The sequence below is a fragment of the Ambystoma mexicanum genome, chromosome 2q (genome assembly GCF_040938575.1).
Source record: "Ambystoma mexicanum isolate Mex_15411 chromosome 2q, UKY_AmexF1_1, whole genome shotgun sequence".
Classification (NCBI taxonomy): domain Eukaryota; kingdom Metazoa; phylum Chordata; class Amphibia; order Caudata; family Ambystomatidae; genus Ambystoma; species Ambystoma mexicanum.
The window spans coordinates 930,756,870-930,775,372 of record NC_090924.1 but is presented as its reverse complement, the minus strand read 5'-3'; the positions used below and the strand labels follow the sequence as shown (position 1 = coordinate 930,775,372).

At 46.4% G+C, this 18,503-nt stretch overlaps 1 protein-coding gene across 1 annotated transcript in view; it reads right to left on the bottom strand.

The window, feature by feature from the left end:
- The window catches only part of TAX1BP1 (Tax1 binding protein 1), a 1,378,509-nt gene that overhangs the window by 1,220,408 nt on the left and 139,598 nt on the right, over window positions 1-18,503 (bottom strand). The window contains exon 3 of the mRNA XM_069648239.1: window positions 13,446-13,548. Coding sequence (XP_069504340.1) covers window positions 13,446-13,548 — 103 coding nt within the window. The remainder of the gene's footprint in view (window positions 1-13,445; window positions 13,549-18,503) is intronic.

Here is an 18,503-nt window from a genome sequence, read left to right as displayed (position 1 = left end):
TCCATGCGAAAGTGTTAGTGTAGGAAAGGGGGGCTTAGGGGGTAGAGTACATACGTATCCTATCTGATAGGATGGGGTAAAGGTGTTACAAGGAAGGGGATACTGCATCTCGCCATCCAGCGTCCCACTTCCCGAAGACCCCTGACCCAGGTGATCCTCCCACACTAGTCCACACCCAGGGACTGGATCCAAAAGCGATGGTTGTGTCCTGGCAACCTGGATGACATAGCCCCGGGGACTAGTGGGTGAGACACCTTCTGGTTTCTCACACTCCCCACATACCTCTTCCCTAACCCAGGCATCTTCAGCTGCTATTTGGTGCTAGAAATTGTAGACCCCCTAATGTTTAACAACTGACTTCATCTTGTGGTGTTCTCCTTGAAAACAGGCTCTCTATCTTCCTTAGAGACTTCCTAACTCCTTACTCTCACCAGATGTTTGTGTTCTAATGGGAAAGGAGGATTGTGCTTTACAGTTGTTGGGTAAGATTCACCTGGCTCTGCTCATACCCATGGTTACCTCTACATTCTACTCTTCGTCCGCCTCCCCACCAAACTCCTGACTCCACCTGTTGAGGTAAAACCCTTCCTCACCCCTCTAACACTACTACTACTACTTCCACCACCACTACCCCTCCCTACTACTACCCCCTCCCCACTACTACTATCCAGTCACCCACTGTTCGCTCAGTAGAAGACTTCTCACGTTAACACCTTACACTGTCCCTTCTACCCACACATCTCGCACACGCACTTACATTGCAGAAACATTACCTCTCGCTAAGCCAATGCCTCACCTGCTCCAAAAATCTTCTCCACAATCTCCCGCTCCCTCCGTTCACCAGCTAGTCTCCAGATCACTCTCTACCTCCTCCTACTCCTCCTCTGAACTCACCCACACTCCCAGTTTCCCGCTTACATATCCCTCCCTTGCAGAGGGTTGGTCAACTGTCCCTACCCAATTTGCACATAGCCCCGCCCTATTTCTCTGTGCAGGCTTGCTGCCTGGGAGATCAGGTGGTGCTGGAAGATGGAGTCCAAGGTTTGTTTCTAGGGTCGTATTATCTGTGACCTACCGAGTAAGTCTGGGGCCCTTTCCCCTTTCAAGTCCGTGGTGGTCTAACGAATCAGTATAAACATTGAACTCGGCCAGTCCTTGGTGCCGGCATCATTCTTGACGCAGTGAGTGGGGGGGGGCGGGGGCGGCACAGAAAGAGAAGATTGGCGAACATATGTATCCAGAGACAAGGTTGTGGACATGGTTCTGTACAGTGGGCACATGGGGGGAGGGGTGGGTCAGGAATTAGGTCCAACTCTGCTGTCACCATATCCCTAGGGGGTAGAACTGGCACTGGCAACAACCCTGGTAGGCCTCCGGCCACCGGTTCAGAGGGGTTCCTGAACCCCGTTTGGCAAGGCCTTGTCACAACAGTTAACAATTTTGAATATCAAAATGTGCATTGTCAAATGGATGATGTTTTTACATCTGAAAGATTTTCAATCGACATACAGTATTGGAATTATGGATTGTCAGTGGTGCAGGTTTTTTAAAATATAAATCTTACAAAAAGCTAGGTAAGCTATATTGTATTATAAATTTGATGAGTTGACTGAAGCTCACTGCTTTCCCTTTACATGTTTAACAAGATTAAATAAAGAGACTCTCCTTATGTATCAAAGACACTTCGGGCAAGCATTTTTGGAAGAATGGAATAACTACCCAGAAGTGGGAAACCAAGGATCTTCCAGTCTTCTTCCCTCTTCCCAATCTCTTATGTGAAAATGGTGCCTCAGTGACTGAGGGCAAATGAGAAGGTATGGGTAAAGGTGGGCACTGACACATAGCCAGAAAACCCCAGATGAACAATCAAATCTAAGCCTGAGCAGCCCCCTGACTGTTGAACGATCCGTCTCGTGATTACATCCACACTTTATCCGCGCCTCAAGGCTGCAGTAAGTAGGGAGATGCCTATTGGTTCCCCACTGCCAGAAAGCGGGGTCGACCAGCAGTCTTCCTTCCCCACCCTCATGTAATATAAGTGGTCTTGTATAGCACCTTTCTGCCACTATTGAAGACCTCATATGCACAGAGAACACCCCTTGCAACAGAGAGAAACCATCCCAGAGGGTCAAGTGTGCCGCAAAGCCAAATACTGGCAAATAAACGCCCCGAAGCTTCCACGACAGCATGCAGGTTTTACACCCCCAGGCCACATTAAAAGTGCCAATCCCCCGATTGGAATAATGGGCGGGAAGCAGGTGTGAGGTATGTCACACTTATGGGATACATGAAGAGGAGAAACAGAACACACAGAAGGGAGGAGACAAACCCTGGAACAGGCCAATCATGTGGCATGCAGGGAACAAGGAACTTTGACACTGACCAAAGTGAGAGCGAAAAGAAAAAAACAAGCCTGCTGGAGGTTTGGTCGCAGCTGCTGACAGACGTCTGAGATCAGGAGAAGGAAAGCAAAGCCTATAGAAGGCTCCAGCCAAGGAGGGCGACCCTTGGCTGGTGGGTGAAAATAACTGCAGCCTGGCCACAACCTTTCGCAAGGAGAAATAAATAATGCTGCCAGGCATTTGCAAAACCAAAGAGCCTCGTGATGACCTCCCCACCCACTCAAGAGGAAGGGGTGTTGAATCGAGAGAAGCACAGAACCAAATGTGTGCTGGGCACTATATGCCAGAACTGTGATGAGCTAAGAAGCATGCAGGGCAATATATGCCCAGGACATGCACTGTGTATTAGGGATTGCGGACTTGGACCTTAGGTCTCTTTAGATTAGACCATTTTGCCTTGGTTGTCCATCCTGACACTGTTAGCCTAAACTGTTCCCCTTTTGTAAACGTTCGAAGCCCTAGACCCTACACATTCAACACAACCCCAAACTTGCAAGTGTTGAACTGCATTCTGGTGGTACTGGGGTTTCTTTTGGTCTCACTACAGTGTACCCATGCATAACCTGGTGGTTTTAGTTGGCTCGGAAACAAGCGTGCCTGAAGTCACCATAAGGTGGAACAAGAACCTGATCTAAAATTGCATTGCATAGAATAAGCAATAAGAAACTGTTAGGGAGAATTCTCAGAAATATGCAAATTCCCTTCTACCTTAGAGACCCCCAGCTATTTTGCTGGACTTCAGGACTTTTAATTTCTAACCTGGAGAGAATGAGCCCTTTTTCTCATCCGCTTATGTATTTTTATTGGGATTTGGTTATGGAGTCTGACAAACTCCATAGGCATCATCGTTTTACATTGTGACACATAGCACCTTCAGTGCAGTGCCACAGGGAAGTCTTTCAGATTTCCCAAAGGTTTAAATACCTTCTCTTGGATAAACTACTGTTTCCAAGAGCAGTGAAGTGAAAGTGACTTTACTTACATTTGTAACTTTCTAGACCCAGCACACACTATCTTACAATAGGGTGCTGGAGGGGTTACTTAGTATCCCGTTTGTCTAGTTTCTCATGTAACAATTTTATGTTACCCTTTCTACAATTAATGCCTGGTGGCAGTGGTTTACTTTTAACTACCGTTGCGAGTTTTTACAGTGTGCTGCATTCGCAGCTGCAGTAAAGCACCCATGGGTGCCCATTTCGTCAAAATGTCGCCATTTCTTGTTGGAAAGGTCCTTCTTGAGATTTGCTCTGCATGCTAAACCAGGTTTGGTCCCTTGGTTCGTTTTCTCTTTGGCGGGGTTCACGAGTGGAAGGGGCAGGAAGTGAGGGAGGTGCCCGAAACTCCCTGTGCTTAATTCCCTTGAATACAGGAATTCACCCAAAGGTGTTTGGCTGGCTGGCTGTCCAGCAAAGGACAGCCAGCCGGCTGTGTGATTGACAGCTAGGCTGGAATGAATGGGATAAACATGCATAAAAAGGCGAGGCTTTTTGGCTTGGAAGGCAGAGTCGACGACTGGACAAAGGAATCCGAAGAACAACTTGGAAGAGACACCTGCTGCATCTCCTAGACCGTTGGTTTGCCCAGTGAAGCCCTGCTGCTGTGCTGAAGCTCTGAATCTGCCTCGACTCGAGAAGCCCTGCAAGGACGACTTCTACCCTTGAGTTGGTGGGGCCAATCAACTCCAAAGTAAGCACGTCTGGACGTCCTCTCGAGCTGGCTGTACTTCCACTGCTGCAGGAACCGAAGTGCCAGGGATACGAACACCAGATTGTGTGCATTGCTTTTAAGTCGGCCCGAGTGCCAGGAAGATCCTCCCGAGTTCCCTGAAGCAGGACTGACCAAGCCTGACCCACCTCAACAGGGTGCTGGACCCCAGATGCCAGAAAAGTCCAGAGTGGTATCCGAGCACCGCGGTATTGCTATTTGCTGTCAGGCGAGAGGAGCTGAAACACCAAAGGACCGCTGATTCGATGTTTGCCCATTGCTGCCGCTGACCTTCCCATTGCAGAACAGGAGTCCCCAAACGTCCTCCCTCTTGTGCTCACTTCTCAGGCTCAGGAACAGAAGCCAGATGGAACCATTTCTTTTTCTAACCAGAGGTACTGTGAAGTCTAAGAGAACTCACCTCTTGTTGTGTAGCCTTGCTTGCTCTCATTTGAGACCTGTCTTGGTTACCTTGCAGAGTTGTTACAGCTTTGCCCCTCACATGCCTCCCAGCTTGTGGCCCTTCAAGTGTTCTATTTTCTACAAACTTTTCTAAAAACATTGTGCAAGACTCTTTGCCTACCTGCAAAGAAGATCTTCAGCTCCCCTAGACATTGTGCAATTAACATTGGCTGTCCTGGCTCTCTTCGAGACTCTTCTTTACCTCTGACTTTGTGCTTTGGTCTTTCCCCCAGGAAAGGGTTAATTTACTCTGCATTGGAAGGTTCCAAAAGTACTTACCAGTTTGTGAATTATTTGTTAACCTTTGTTTTATTCCCCCATCTATCTTTTACACCAAACTCCGTATCGCCCTAAATGCACCAGTGAGAAATCAATGTCCACAGTGTCCTAGCTATTTAAGTCACCTGGGGGTGTAGGAAGTGGCTGTGTGCCATCCCCAATGGGTGTCATCTGATTTAGAGAAACAGAGTGTGTTTTGAAGTGTATTATAAGTGTTACATACATTGCTCCCTTCTGAAGAAGGCTTATATAATTGACTGTGAAATAAATTGTTTTATTAAGAAACCTCAAGTGCAAGAGTTTATTTGAATGACACGTACTGTGAAACTCGGTGTCACAACATTACTGTTCACATTGACCCCTCTTGAGATAAGCCTGGCTGCTCAGCCACACCTGTGTAGTTCAGACTTATACCAAAGGTTGGGTCCCTATTGCCAGAAGGTCAGGGTTATTGTAGTGCACCCAAAGGGTACTACATACAAACTTGCCTAACAGAAACACAAGCAATTTAAAAAGAATTGCTGTCAGTGACAGATGGCATGTAACCTCCATCTCTCTTTCTCTGACAGTATATGCATTGAAGATTTTTCTTAAGCACCGATTAATTTACCAGTAAGAACCATTTTTTTTGCTGCTTATGTTGCTGGCGGATATGTGCAAAATGTTGACAAAAAAATATGCATGGGGTACCATTGAAGGGCATGCCTCTGGTAGCGACCACTAACACAGTTACTCACTGTAGTGACTGTAGTGACCTTCGTCCATAGTCCCCTTTCCTCCATACTTGTGGGACATTCTGTCCTTTGGGATGGGACCGGAGCACTTTTTGCCAAAAAGAATCAAAAATTGAAAATGTTTGTCCTTCTCTTTTTAAGCGGGCTACCACACGCAGCCGTAGCCGTAGCCACGCCCTCCTGAGCTCTGCCCCGCACATCACCCTTCAGTCCTTTTCTATCGCCAGGTCTGCGACCGTGTAAGCAATAATAGAGGATACTTATTAGAGGGGACGGCGGGCGGGTGTATGGAGGAAAGGCAACTATGGACTAGGAGTAAGGTAGTCACTACGGTGAGTAACTTTGTTATACTGCTACGTACCGTCCCCATTCCTCCATACTTGTGGGAGATTCCCAAGCACTCCTCACAGCAAATACGGTTGGATGGAAAATCCTTACTCAAAAAGGTTTTTAAGAACAGCCTGGCCGAATTGAGCATCGGCACTGGAGCTCAGGTCCAAGCAGTAATGCTTACAAAAAGCTGATGAGAGTGGGGTACGGGGACGGGCAAGCAAAAGCCCGCCCGAGCGATGGACTAAACCCACCGGTCTTCGGCGATGGTCTGCCACGCCTCCAGATGAGCCGAGATTCGTCCTCCCGCCGGAGTCTGGTGTTACTGACAAAAAATATCATTTTGTAGATTTGTCGGCAGGGAGACTACCTGCTCCTGGAGAGGAGGCGGATGGCTGCGAGCAAAACCAACCACGTTGTTGTTTTCAATGGGTGCCACTAACCAGAGGTTCAGTTCTGTGCGCCCAGCGGTCCTGAAAGCCTCTGAAGCCAGAGAAGGATCGAGACTGAGACCCCGACCTCTGTGGTAAGGGGCCTTAGCCGGGACCTTCGCCAGGACCGACAATGATTTTGTCACGACCCCCATCCCAGAAGACCCCCTGGCAAGCCCATGAGCCAGGAAGGGTCTCCACTAAAACCAGGCATCCTTGGCCTAGGAATGTCGAGGAGGGCCATCATATCCAGAACTCGGTCATGGAATGCTCTGACAGAGCCGGGCTGCTCATCACTATCCTGATCTGCTTGAAAGTCATCCAGTGAATCAGGGGCCAATGGCTGGGCCGTCACAGGTTTCAAAGTGCTATCGTATTCTACCTGTGTCTTCTCTATGGGAGACAGCGGGGGTAGAGGAGGAAGCGCTGGAGGCGGACCAATAGGAAGAGGTGGTACCACAGCTGGAGCCGGCGGGATCGAAGGTGGAGCCGGAAGTTCAGGGTAGATTTCCTTGAAAAGACCCTTAAAATACTCCTTCATAGGGTCGGAGTGCATGAGCCTCTGAAATGTCCCAAACAATACATCCTCTAATGAAGGTTTAGGCGCTGGGGTAGTCAGAGTCCTCTCATATGGGGCATACCCTCACAAACGCAATGAGCCAGGAAGGCCCACCACCAATCGGGTCCTCATAATCAGTGGAGCAGAAGCAGGTGGAAGCGAGACAGTATGAGGCAGCAGCATCCATGCACGCCAATCATAAGAAGGGCGGAACAGATTTTTACCTTCCACCTGAGGTGGAAACGGCTGCTCAGCCCCAAAATTAAGGTTCCCAGCACCCGCCGTTGAGAACGTAGAGGTAAGGAAAGAATCCAAAATGGCCACCGTTGACCATGAGGGCTGGTTCAGCATCTTGTCGATGCCTGAAGAGAACTGCGTCACATGTGCAGATGAGACAACCGTCTCCTCAGGCTGGTTAGTGGACTTAAGTAACACTTTAGCCTTGACACAAGGATCCTCGGCAGAGCCGGTACTGGGAGAGTCTCTGATGTTTACTGTACATCTTGGAGGTGGCCCCAAAATTAGCCAACCGAGGAATTATGCCAAAATTAGCCAACAGAGGAATTATGGTTTAGGACCACTCTTTGCCCCCTCGACAGAACCATTATCACTGCATCCCTGAGCATGGGAATGCCGAGGGATAACCCTTACAGACAAGACCTACAGGGCAGGTCTCTCGGTTTTGTCGGTACAGACTTTAGCCTCAAAAAGATATAGGTATGTGTAGCTCTCTCGTGAGGGGCCTCAAGCCGTAGCTTGGTACAGAAAGCTCCAGAAAAGGAGGCCTCACGGCGTACCCCGGTGTCTGTGTGGAAAGCTTCAGAAACAGAGACCCCGGAGCGAACCACGGTGTCCAAAGCCACAGATGAACTAGGCTGAAGTTTAGCACCCGACAGGTCAACCTCGGAACGTGGTCTGGTCTTGGCAGGTCCATTGTGGGAACCCCCATAGAAAACTCTGGTACGCCTATTAGGCCTGAGAGGCACCTCAGGGAAACCCCTGGTGGTGGAGCTGCTCAAGCCCTTGCCGGACCTAGAGGACCCTGGGAAGGAGTCCCCAGCCGGGGCGCCCTAAAAAGTAAAGCACTTACTGGGCGTCTCTTCTTTTTTGTCGATGAAAAGCTGAAGATGAGGTGGAGGAACATGCTAAAAAACGTCCTCCCACTGAAGAAGACGGCGCTGAGTGCCCGGACGGAGAGATAATCGCAGTAGAAACACTAATACCAGCGGTGGTCCAGCCCGAGATACTCCAAGCAGAGAGAATGGGGATCCGCCCTAGCGAAGCGACGTTCGCATTAAGAACAGGACAAATCCCAGACATTCTGGCATAGACGGAGGACTAAGTGACCGCAGAACTATAGCAGGAGAGAAGGACAACGGGAACAACAATCTTTCCCGGTGATGCAAGTGCATCCAGCCCCGACCGCGTGGAGAAAAGGGACTGACGGGTGATGCGCGGAGCGGAGATCAATTCTGGGCATGATTATAGACCTCGTTAAAGTTTTGCAATGTTTACTGGTGACTAATGCTTTAACTTGTTTCAACAGTTTGAGCTAGTATTACGAACTTTGCCATATTTTTTTCCGTGTAGCTCTGCACCAAGTGAAGACTCAAAATACACACCCAGGCCTCTTCCGGACTGTTAGGGAGAAGTCTAATAAATTTGCAAATTCCTCCCACCTTAAAGCCCTCCACCTCTTTTGCTAAACTTTAGGTCTTAGAACTTTTCAATTCAAGATTTTTTCTGTGTGTGTTTCTTTTAATTATGGAGTCTAACCAACTACATAGGCATCATCTTTTACAACTGTGTCACACAGCAACTTTAGTGCAGTGCCACAGGGAAGTCTTCCAGATTTTCCAAGGTTTTAATACCTTCTCTGGGATCAGCTACTTTTTCCCAGAACAGGAGTGAAATTGACTTCACTTAGTCCTGTAACAATCTAGACCCAGCACACCCTATTTTACAATAGAGTGCTGGAGGGGCTACTTAGTATCCCCTGTGTCTAGTTACACATGTAGCATTTATATGTTACCCTTTCCTCTCAGAATGGCTGATGGCAGTGGTTTTGCAATAAACTACCATGAATTACCCCGACCGCGAACTGTTCGCAGCTCCGGTTACATTAAATCGCGGGAGCCATGTTTTTCAAAATTACGCTGAGCCTCCTTTGTTAAAATGGTCCCCTGTCTTCTTTTTTCGCCATTGCTTTGTGGAAAGGTCCTTTTTTGAGTTTTTCTCTGCAGGCCAAACCAGGTTTGGTCTCTTAGTTTGTTCTGCCTTTGGCTGGGTTTCTGGGAGAAAGCCGACTCTGGCGCCCGAGTGTCAGGGGTAGGCAGGAAGTGAGGGAGGTGCCCGAAACTCCTGGTGCTTAGTCTCCTAGGAGACCCAAATGCACTCTGTGGTGATTGGCTGGCTGAATGTTCAGAAAGGACAGCCACCCTGCTGGGTGAGTGACAGCTAGGCTGGAATGAATGGGTGAGAACTGAATAAAAGGAGAGTCTTTTGGCTTGGAAGGCAGAGTCGACCACTGGAGGAAGGAAACAAAGAAGAGCTTGAAGAGGTCGACTGCTGCAACTCCTGGACTGTTGGTTTGCCTGGTGACGCCATGCTGCAAGTCCGAATCGCCATGTTCACATCAACAGAGAAGCCCCTGCAAGGACGACTTCTTCCTTTGAGTTGGTGGGACGAATCAACTCCCAAGTAAGTCACCCGACACCCATCTCGGAGTTGGTTGCATTTCCTCAGAGTGCTGCAGGAAACCGTAGAGCCAGGGAGAGGGACATCAGATTGTGTACATTGCTTGTAAGCTGGCCTAAAGTTTTTGGAAGATCCTTCGGACTCCCACGAAGCAGAACTGACCAAGCCATACTCCCCCCTCAGGTGAGTGCGGGACCCCAGATGTGAGGAAAGTCCACCTCGATAGCCAGGAACTGTGCTTATTGCCATTTGCTGTACCGCAAGGAGTTGAAACACGAAACAGCCACTGAAAGTAAAGTTTGCCAGTTTTGACAGTGCCAGTGCAGGAGTCCCCCGACGTCCTCCCTCTTGTCCCCACGATTGAGGCCGAGGAACACTGAGATCTGCAGAGCTGCACAGGAACAGAAGTCTTCAGCTGCATCTTTTCTTCTTTACTAAGGTGCTGTGAAATAAGTCTAAGAGAACTTACCTCTTACTGTAGAAGTGCTTTTAACTTCCACAACTCACAAGCCCAATCAGCTTGTGGTCCTACAATTGATTCTTCTTTTTACCAAAGACTCTTAAGAACTTGTGCAAATACATTTCCATTTACCTACCTGAAGTGCTGCATCCTATACAACGACTTTTGAATATTGACTTTGGCTTAACCTATTGAATTGAATGACTCTTCTCTGAAAGTATTTGCCCTGCCTCACAATATCTGTAATTTCTTGTGTTCTAATAACCTTTGCCTTTTACAAACTATTAAGAGTATTCTGTATGCCAACAGTAAGGTATTAATGTCCCCAGCATCCTTGTTACTGAAGTCACCTGTGGGTGTAGGTTGTGTCTGTGGGCCATTCCAAAAGGGCCTTGTCTGATCCAGAAACTCTCAGTGCACAGTATTGAAGTGTATTTATGTGTTACTAGTATATTGCTCCCTTCTAAAAAAGGCTTTATAACTGACTAATAAATACATTAATTGTTTATGCAAGAAACCTTGATTGTAAGAGTTTATTTGAATACCTCAAACTGTGAATCTTTGTGCAACTCCACTACTGCACACATTTCCCCTCTTGAGATAAGCCTGGCTGCTCAAAACGCTACCAAAACTTTGTAGTACAAGCTTATACCAAAAGGTTGGATTGCCTATACCTGTAGTCCTAGTTGCTTGCAGTGTTCTCAGAGGGTACTGCATTCAAACTTTGCCTAACACGGACAGACACTTATATTGGCACCGAGGGAGGGTGAGGGGGAAGGGGGAAAGGGGAGGAGGCTGGGAGTGAATATGGAGTTGTGATTACAGTACCTGTTTCACACTAAATACACACCCAGTGTTTTTACTTTATTGGAAACTGATACTGCAGCCATCAATCTTAAAGTTACTGTACTAGAGTCTAGCTTAGCTCTGGCCTGTGAGGAACCAAAGATCGTAAACTAAGCTTTTGAGCCCTTTAAGCACATCCAATTTGTTGACATCCAGCAATTGACAGAATCATAAATGAAAGTCAGTCTATCCAAATCCTTGGAATAGTCACCACTCTGTTCAATCTACAGCTGGGTGTCATCTGTATAGTTCATGAATATCACCCTCATCCCCTTGAGTTTATCACAGAGAGGTTAGATGTGTATATTGAACAGAGCTGGCGATAGGCATGCGTCCTGCGGACGCCACAGGGTATAGTATCCAAATCGGATACAGTATCTGCCCATTGCACTTTCGACTTCCTATTTTTTTTTAAGAAGGAGCTAATCCAATTTACAGAATTTTCTGAGCAACCTCTGACAGATAGGAGAATTTCTAGGAGGCGCTTGTGGCCCAGATCATCAAATTCTGCTGATAAGTCCAATAACACCAGCAACCCAATTTTGCTTTAGTCCCCGATGTTCAGTATTTGGGTTTGAAGGTCCAACGAGGTGCTTTCAGTGCTGCAATTGGTCCTAAAGCCGGATTGCCTACAGTAAAGAATAGAGTTTTCTAGATGTCCCTGAAATTGTCCAGCAGCAATCTTGTCAGCAAGTTTCAAAAGAAGTGGGACATTTGTAATTGTTCTTAGATTTGTACTGTCCCTGGGGCTCGTCCCACATTTTTCCATAAGTGGGGTTGCCACCACCAGTCTGGCATAGTCTTGTGTGCAAAAATAGCAGTCACAAATCGCGTTAAAAATAGGGGGCGAAGATCTTTGACTTTCCCACGCCCAATTTGGACGAGATAGTGTTGCCATAGATTTAGTAGGTTGCATGTTTTTCAAAACTTTAATTACCTCACTCACAGTGTATGATTTCAATTCAAAATTTAACTGGGTATAGTTTTCCATAGTTACTGAGTCTTTAGATTGGAAACCATGATCTCTATTTGCAAACTTTACATATGCCCGGCTGACTTTCTCTGCAAAGGCCTGCTGAACTCTGGTGCAATCTTCCTTAGTAGGGATGAAAGACTTTGGTGCTTCTTTGAAATATTTTCTTTTTTTAAAAAAAAATCCTTTTTGCCTAGAAATTTGCTAATCTATAGGTTCACATGGTAGATCATTACATTCCCAGCTGTAGGCTCTCTCTATGTGGCCAGAGGACCGCAGCCGCTACCTGACCCTGGGGGCAGCAATATGAGGAAGAATCACATGGGGGAGGCAATCCTCAAGGGAGGCACATGATCTCATTGGACGAGGCATGGTATCCACCTTTCCATTTTGGGATACCCATTCCAGTCCCTATTCCCTAATGGCATATTGTTATAGCTCCCTTCAGCCACCCATGGAATCTACTGAAAATACCTTACCATGTTCGATACATTGGGTGACGAGAACGGATTACCATTTCCAGACATGTGAAAGTACAGCGATGCGAAATCTGAAGATAGTAATGAGGATCAGCAAAAGGCATGAAGCACAAGACGTGCTCTAGTGGTTGCGAGCGCATGTTAGGTGCCGGGACATTTAAAACCGTTAACCAGCTGACAAGAGAGAGACGCTGCTTCGGGAAGTTTTGCCCTCTCAGTGTTGACCGGGAAACGCAGAGCCAAGAAATCTGTGGAGCCAGCAGGCAGAGAACTGGGCGAAGGGAGCCATCCCCCAAAACTGTGAACTGTATCCATTGGGAACCTTTGTGTTGGAGTTAAATTTTTCCTTTTTGAACATTTGTGCAATTTCAAGGTCAAAGACATTACCCTTTTTTCACCTTAAAATTATTTTTAGAAATGTCATTGCCAAAATAATAGGTTTTTACTTTGGACAACTTTAGAGACAGACACTTGGTTTTAGTTGAGGTAGGGAAATACACATCAGGGATGTTAAGCAATGTCATCCATGATGATGTGCCGTGGCAGTGGCTAATTTATGGTTTGTTCTATACCCACTCAGAACTGGGAAAAACAATAAAAGCAGATCTTCAGAAATAGCTTCAGAAAAAAAAGTACATCATTAGGTGGATAATAAGCACTATAAAATGCTGGTTCAAAGAAATAAAAGGATGGCTGAAACGAATAACATAAAATTCAAGTTGGTCTAACTCCAGTCAGCAAACTGTGCTGCATCATACAATTTATCAACATTTTTATTTTTGTATAAACATACTGCTTGGAAACAGATTAATTTATGGTGGTTTAATTTGGCACAAGTGTCAATATTTTCTTGTGCAGGTTATTGCAGAACCATGCATACCACAAAGCCTACCACCTCAATGAAAAGACAACTGATGGGCTAATTGCAGTCATGGGTTATATTCAATAGCATCTCACATATTAGGATTGTGCAACAGGTCACTAGCGATCTATGGTGGTTAACCAAATGGAAAATTCAAACCAATTGGATGCATTTCTTTAGTCACAGTGCAATATTGATGTGTAATGTAATTACAAATCCGTTCTCACCTTGAAAAGACAGCATGCAGTTAACGGACGATTCTTCAACATAATGTTCAGGGAGAGGAGACCATAAAAAAGTATAGTAGTCGCGAGCAGTACTCCAACCAACCTTAAAAAAAGTAAAAAAGATTACCTTAGCAATCGATCTTTGCCTAACACATGAAATTCAGCCCATACACTGGTAGCTATATTTATTTGTTCAAACATTTAGTATTTTCAAGACATAGTTGTACAAATATTTGAAAAAAACTTTACCAATTACTTATTGCCAAGACAGAAATTAAGTTTCCAAATTGAAAGCTATCTTTTCACTGACAGCAGTCCACATACTTTCATTTTCAGTCTGCTGCCCAAGATACACTGTGAGCAAGATGTGATTGGACACTGTGGTATGTCAAACACAGGAGACTGTCAAGAGGTCCTGGTTTCAGCTGATTACTTTTTATTTAAAAGAAGTTGAGCCTATCCTAAGGCAACGGTTTGCCCCCATTCTACAAAAGCTACTCAGGACATCGTACAACAGAAAACCACTCTGTCCCAAATGTAAACTAGCCTGGAGTCTGTCCCTACCACTTAATACAAAACACAGTATCATAAGAACAACCATGAACCTCTGAAAACAGATCCCCTTTTAACTTTGGTAGTGATGGTTAGCCCCCACCCAAAAGTCTCTCGTGTCTCTCTAGCGACATGCCCGATTAAACAGTTCCAAATTATTTGAGTGTCTCAGTTCTTGGTGGTGCTTGATCCTGATCTCCACCCAAATGTCCGACGTGCATTTTAGGTCACTTGCCTGTCTCTGCAGTAAACCCTTTTGCTTGGCCCAATGTCTTAGCTCTTGGTGTCCTGGTTTTCCGCAATAAGCCTCAATAGCTAATGCTAGTTTGTACGTTCATGAAAAATACTGTCTTTCGCCCCAGCAAAGGGTATTTGGCATTTCCTCCCTTCTGGGGTTCCTGGGTATCTTATCCCTTTGTGGGATGTCTTGGCTCTCAGCAAGTCTTGGGCAATTTGGTTGTTCGTCCATACTGGGACCCTTAAGTCTCTTTCCCCTTCGTGGTGTATATTGGTTCTCAGCCCTGCTTGGGTACTTAGCTTTGCCAGTCCCACCTTGGACCTGCAGGTATCTCGCCACCCACGTGAGGTATATTCTAATCTCGCCGTCCTCCAGGTTCCATCTGCATGATGCACGCCTGGTGTTTGTAAGTGTGGCTCATCTGGGAAGGCAACATCTCAGCCTGGCGCGGAACCACAACTTCAGAGTCTCTCAAACATCCACTCTCAAACATGCATCTTGGTGCGTGTGTTTTGATTCCCCTCCTCTGTCCTTGACAGGACGTTGGCGTCCTTCAGGTAAGTTACCGGCTGACTGGCTCTGCAATGGTAGCATCTCTTCTGGACTCCGTGGGGTAGAGCTCCTCTGAATCCAGGCTGCGTCTAGCATTACAGCAGGCTTCTCTCCTTCTCTGCCCTCCATGGAAATTACGTGGTGCTGTCTCCGGACTCTGCCTTGAAAGGGGACGATCCCTCTGCGTTACATCGCAGATGAGCGGTTGTCACTCACCAGCTTGCCAGCTCTCTAAACCGGTCTTGGCCTTAAAAAAGGCTGTTTGCAAGAAACCATTGCTTCCACCCTTTAGTCAAGATATGCTGGTCAGAAACCACACCAACCACCTTAAAGGGCCCCTGTTCATTAGGGCCCAGTTTTACTCCCAAATAACCAACAAAAGCTGGGGTTTCTTCATGCAAGGCAGGTGAAGTACACAAGGCTCGAAATTAAGATTATGTAAACAGGAGCTGCAAGCAGCCCCTGGGTATCGAGCAGTACCCAGTCACCAGGAGCATCCACTGGGGAACTAGGAGCATAACATTACACTGCACATTACATTGCACAAATCTAACTTTCAAATAAAATGCAAACATAATTGCATCCATTATATATAACCCTTTATGCTTTAAAAGTCATATAGATGTGTCCTAATGATTCTTTATAGATTGTTCCAAATGCAGAGTTAAATTCACATAGTTGTGTTTGTTCAGCAGCAGTTGGCCTGGGGAGCCAAAAGTAGCTCCTGGTAACTGTTGGTTTTAAGCTAACTAGACTCCTCTAGGCTAAAAGCAGTAGCTAAACAGCACCCAGCTCCCTTCAATTTTAAACCCAGAGTACAACCTCTTCTACCGAGTAATCAAGGCATTCAGTATAATAATTTATATCAGATTGCAAAATTTTACACATACATTTACGAGATGATTTATTTAGTGTTTTTTTAGTGAAAGATGTTTTACATTCTATAGGTTTTTTTTATTTTGGACATAAGTGCTATTGGTAGGTATAGGGTCACTATTAGCTCTGTCCTTATTGGATTTGTCCTCATCAAGAGCGCTTTCCCTCACTCCAGCTTTTGCTCCGTTCCCCATCTGTCCTAAGGAGGGACCCTTTTGTGATTCTTTAGCAGCATCCAACTGAATTTCTGGGGCTATAATGGACTCTCTCATCAAGCAAGTAAGGGATGATAGTTGGTTGCAAATTTTCTTGAGGTGTGTGGTCTGCATTTTCATTGCCAGTGTAAAATGGTCCTGTAGATTTACTATGGCCGAGAAAACTGCATTAGGTTCCTCCTCTATCAAAACCGGAGAACTAATGTATCGCCGGGCATTGGATATGCCGTTTTCCTGTTCGCCAGTATCCACTTGGTCGGTTGACAATGCCAGGAGAGTAATTTCTCCAATTCCAAAAAATGGGGGCGAATTCAAATAGGACCCATTGGTCTGTTCCTGGTTATTGGAGAGCGTATCCATTGCATCTTTCCCCATTATTTGGTTCTGTATATCCTGTGGGAGTGAGCCCATTTCAATAACTGAGGGGGAACAACTCGGATGTACTTGCACCATCCCCCCCGAGTTAACTTCACTTTCCCCCTCTCCTTTCATGGTCTCCCCATCAAGATCACCTAGAGAGCTTATTTTACCTTGTGAGGGTGGTAAGGGGAGGGCCATTGCTCTAGCCACGCTGTTGCGTCAATTTGAGAAAACCATAGGGGGCTGTACGCATATCAACAGCCTTTGTTATTTTCCTCATATTGGTGCATCCGACCCTTATGTGCGGCTTCCTGTTTCGGGGGCGTGGCCACTGTACTTTCAGTAATTTTTAGTGCAAAGAAAAAGAAAACAGGCACTGGTGCCTAATGAAACAAAAAGAACTATTTATTAGATAGCGTCATCTGTTCAGGTTTCTTGTGGGCAATGTTTTTGCAAAATTTCCAACTATCCACTTGTACCTTTAGAGCTTGTGAGAAAACCGCAGAAAGGTGCTTCAAAGACTCCACCGGCCAAACAGGCCAAACGGCACTCCTGGAGCACTCTCGTAGGCAGATGGGTGCCGTCTTGCACTGATTTGCCCCCAAAGAATTAAAAACAACATACCAGTGTATAAAGATTGGCAAATCTGCGTGTAGGAGGTGGCTGGCCCTGTGCCTGTGGGCCAGCCCTCTCAGGAATCCCCACAACAAGACAACCAGGTGCAGGTCCTTGCTGCTTCGTTGGGGGGTGGGAGGGCAGAATTGGGGGTATTTTCTACCATTTTGCCACCCCCAAGGAGCAGCAATGGCCATTACACTCCCAGTGATTCCTTTTAGGGGAGGTAGGAGAGGACCACTTAGCAGATAATCAGCTCTCTCCCCTTCTGGATCCAAAAGGGATGGGGCATGCAATATCTGCCTTCCTGGGGGCAGATCAGCAGGTTGCTGCCGATATACCCCTATGTGACTGTGGGAAGGTGACAATTGGTGTTTTGTGAACGTTTCGGTCATTTCCCAGTGGGAAATGTGTTAAAATAGTTTATTTCTGGTCACATTTACAACTTTGCACTGCATTCAGAGTAAGAAATTCTAGCGTGATTCACGCAAGTGATGGCTCTTCGGATTCCCACGGGTGGCTTCTTTTCAGAAATGCAGGGGGGGGATCCCTGGTTTCCTTGGTGGCTGTGACACCCCAGGCCCAAATCTGTGGGTTGTCAACAAGGCCAAATACAGTACGGATTTGGTGTACCAGTGGTTTAGCCATTTCCTTTGCGCCCAAGTCAGTGCACCCACACATGTGAGGTACCGTTTTCATCGGGACACTTGTGGGAGCATGGGAAGGTAGGACAGTGTTGTTGCCCACGTGTTTCGTTGGTTTCCTGGTTGCAAATATCTCAAAATTGGGTTTCCCCTCTACATTATGGACTTTGCTGAGCATTCTAAATAATACATTCTAGTGTGATTCACGCAAGTGAGACCTATTTGGATTCCCACAGGGGTTTTCTTTTGAGAAATGCATGGGGTTCCCTGTTGTCCTTGGTGGCTGCGACACCCCAGTCCCAAATGTCTGCCCTGCCTACAAGGCTAAATACAGTGTCAATCTGGTTTTCCAAGAGCACCTGTAACGGTACCTGTACTTTAGCCCTTTCCCTTTCCGACTCTGCCAGTTCACCTACACATGTGAGGTACCGTTTTCAACAGGACACCTGTGGGACTATGGGCAGGTAAACATTTTGTTGTGCATCTGTTTTTGTTGTTTCCCAATGGTTAATGCATAAAAACTTTGCATTTTTTCCAACGTTTCCTATTTGTCGTGCATTCTGGGTAAACAATTCTTCTACGAGAAAAGCAAGATGTATTTGGATTCCCCTGGGTTTCTCCTTTTCAAAACTGCATGGGGTTCCCACCTTTCCTTGGTGGTTGTGATGCCAGAGCCCTCAATGCATGTGCTTGCCACAAGCCCATATATGCTCTTCACTGGACATTTCCATGCTGGCAAGTTTAGGCCGTTCCCTTCAGCCCAGGCCAGCAGACCCATACACGTGAGGTACCATATTTATCGGAACACCCGTGGCAACGTGAAAAGGTAGGTCATGCACTGTTTGCTGTGCATTTCAGTGCTTTCCTGTAATATCTCAAAATACTGTTTTTTCCCACTTTGTCACATTTGATGTGCATTCTGGGTAGGAAATACATGTGCCAAAAATTCACGCTGGGTGTATTTCAATTCCTACATGCGTCTCTCTCTCGAAAATGTATGTGGTTG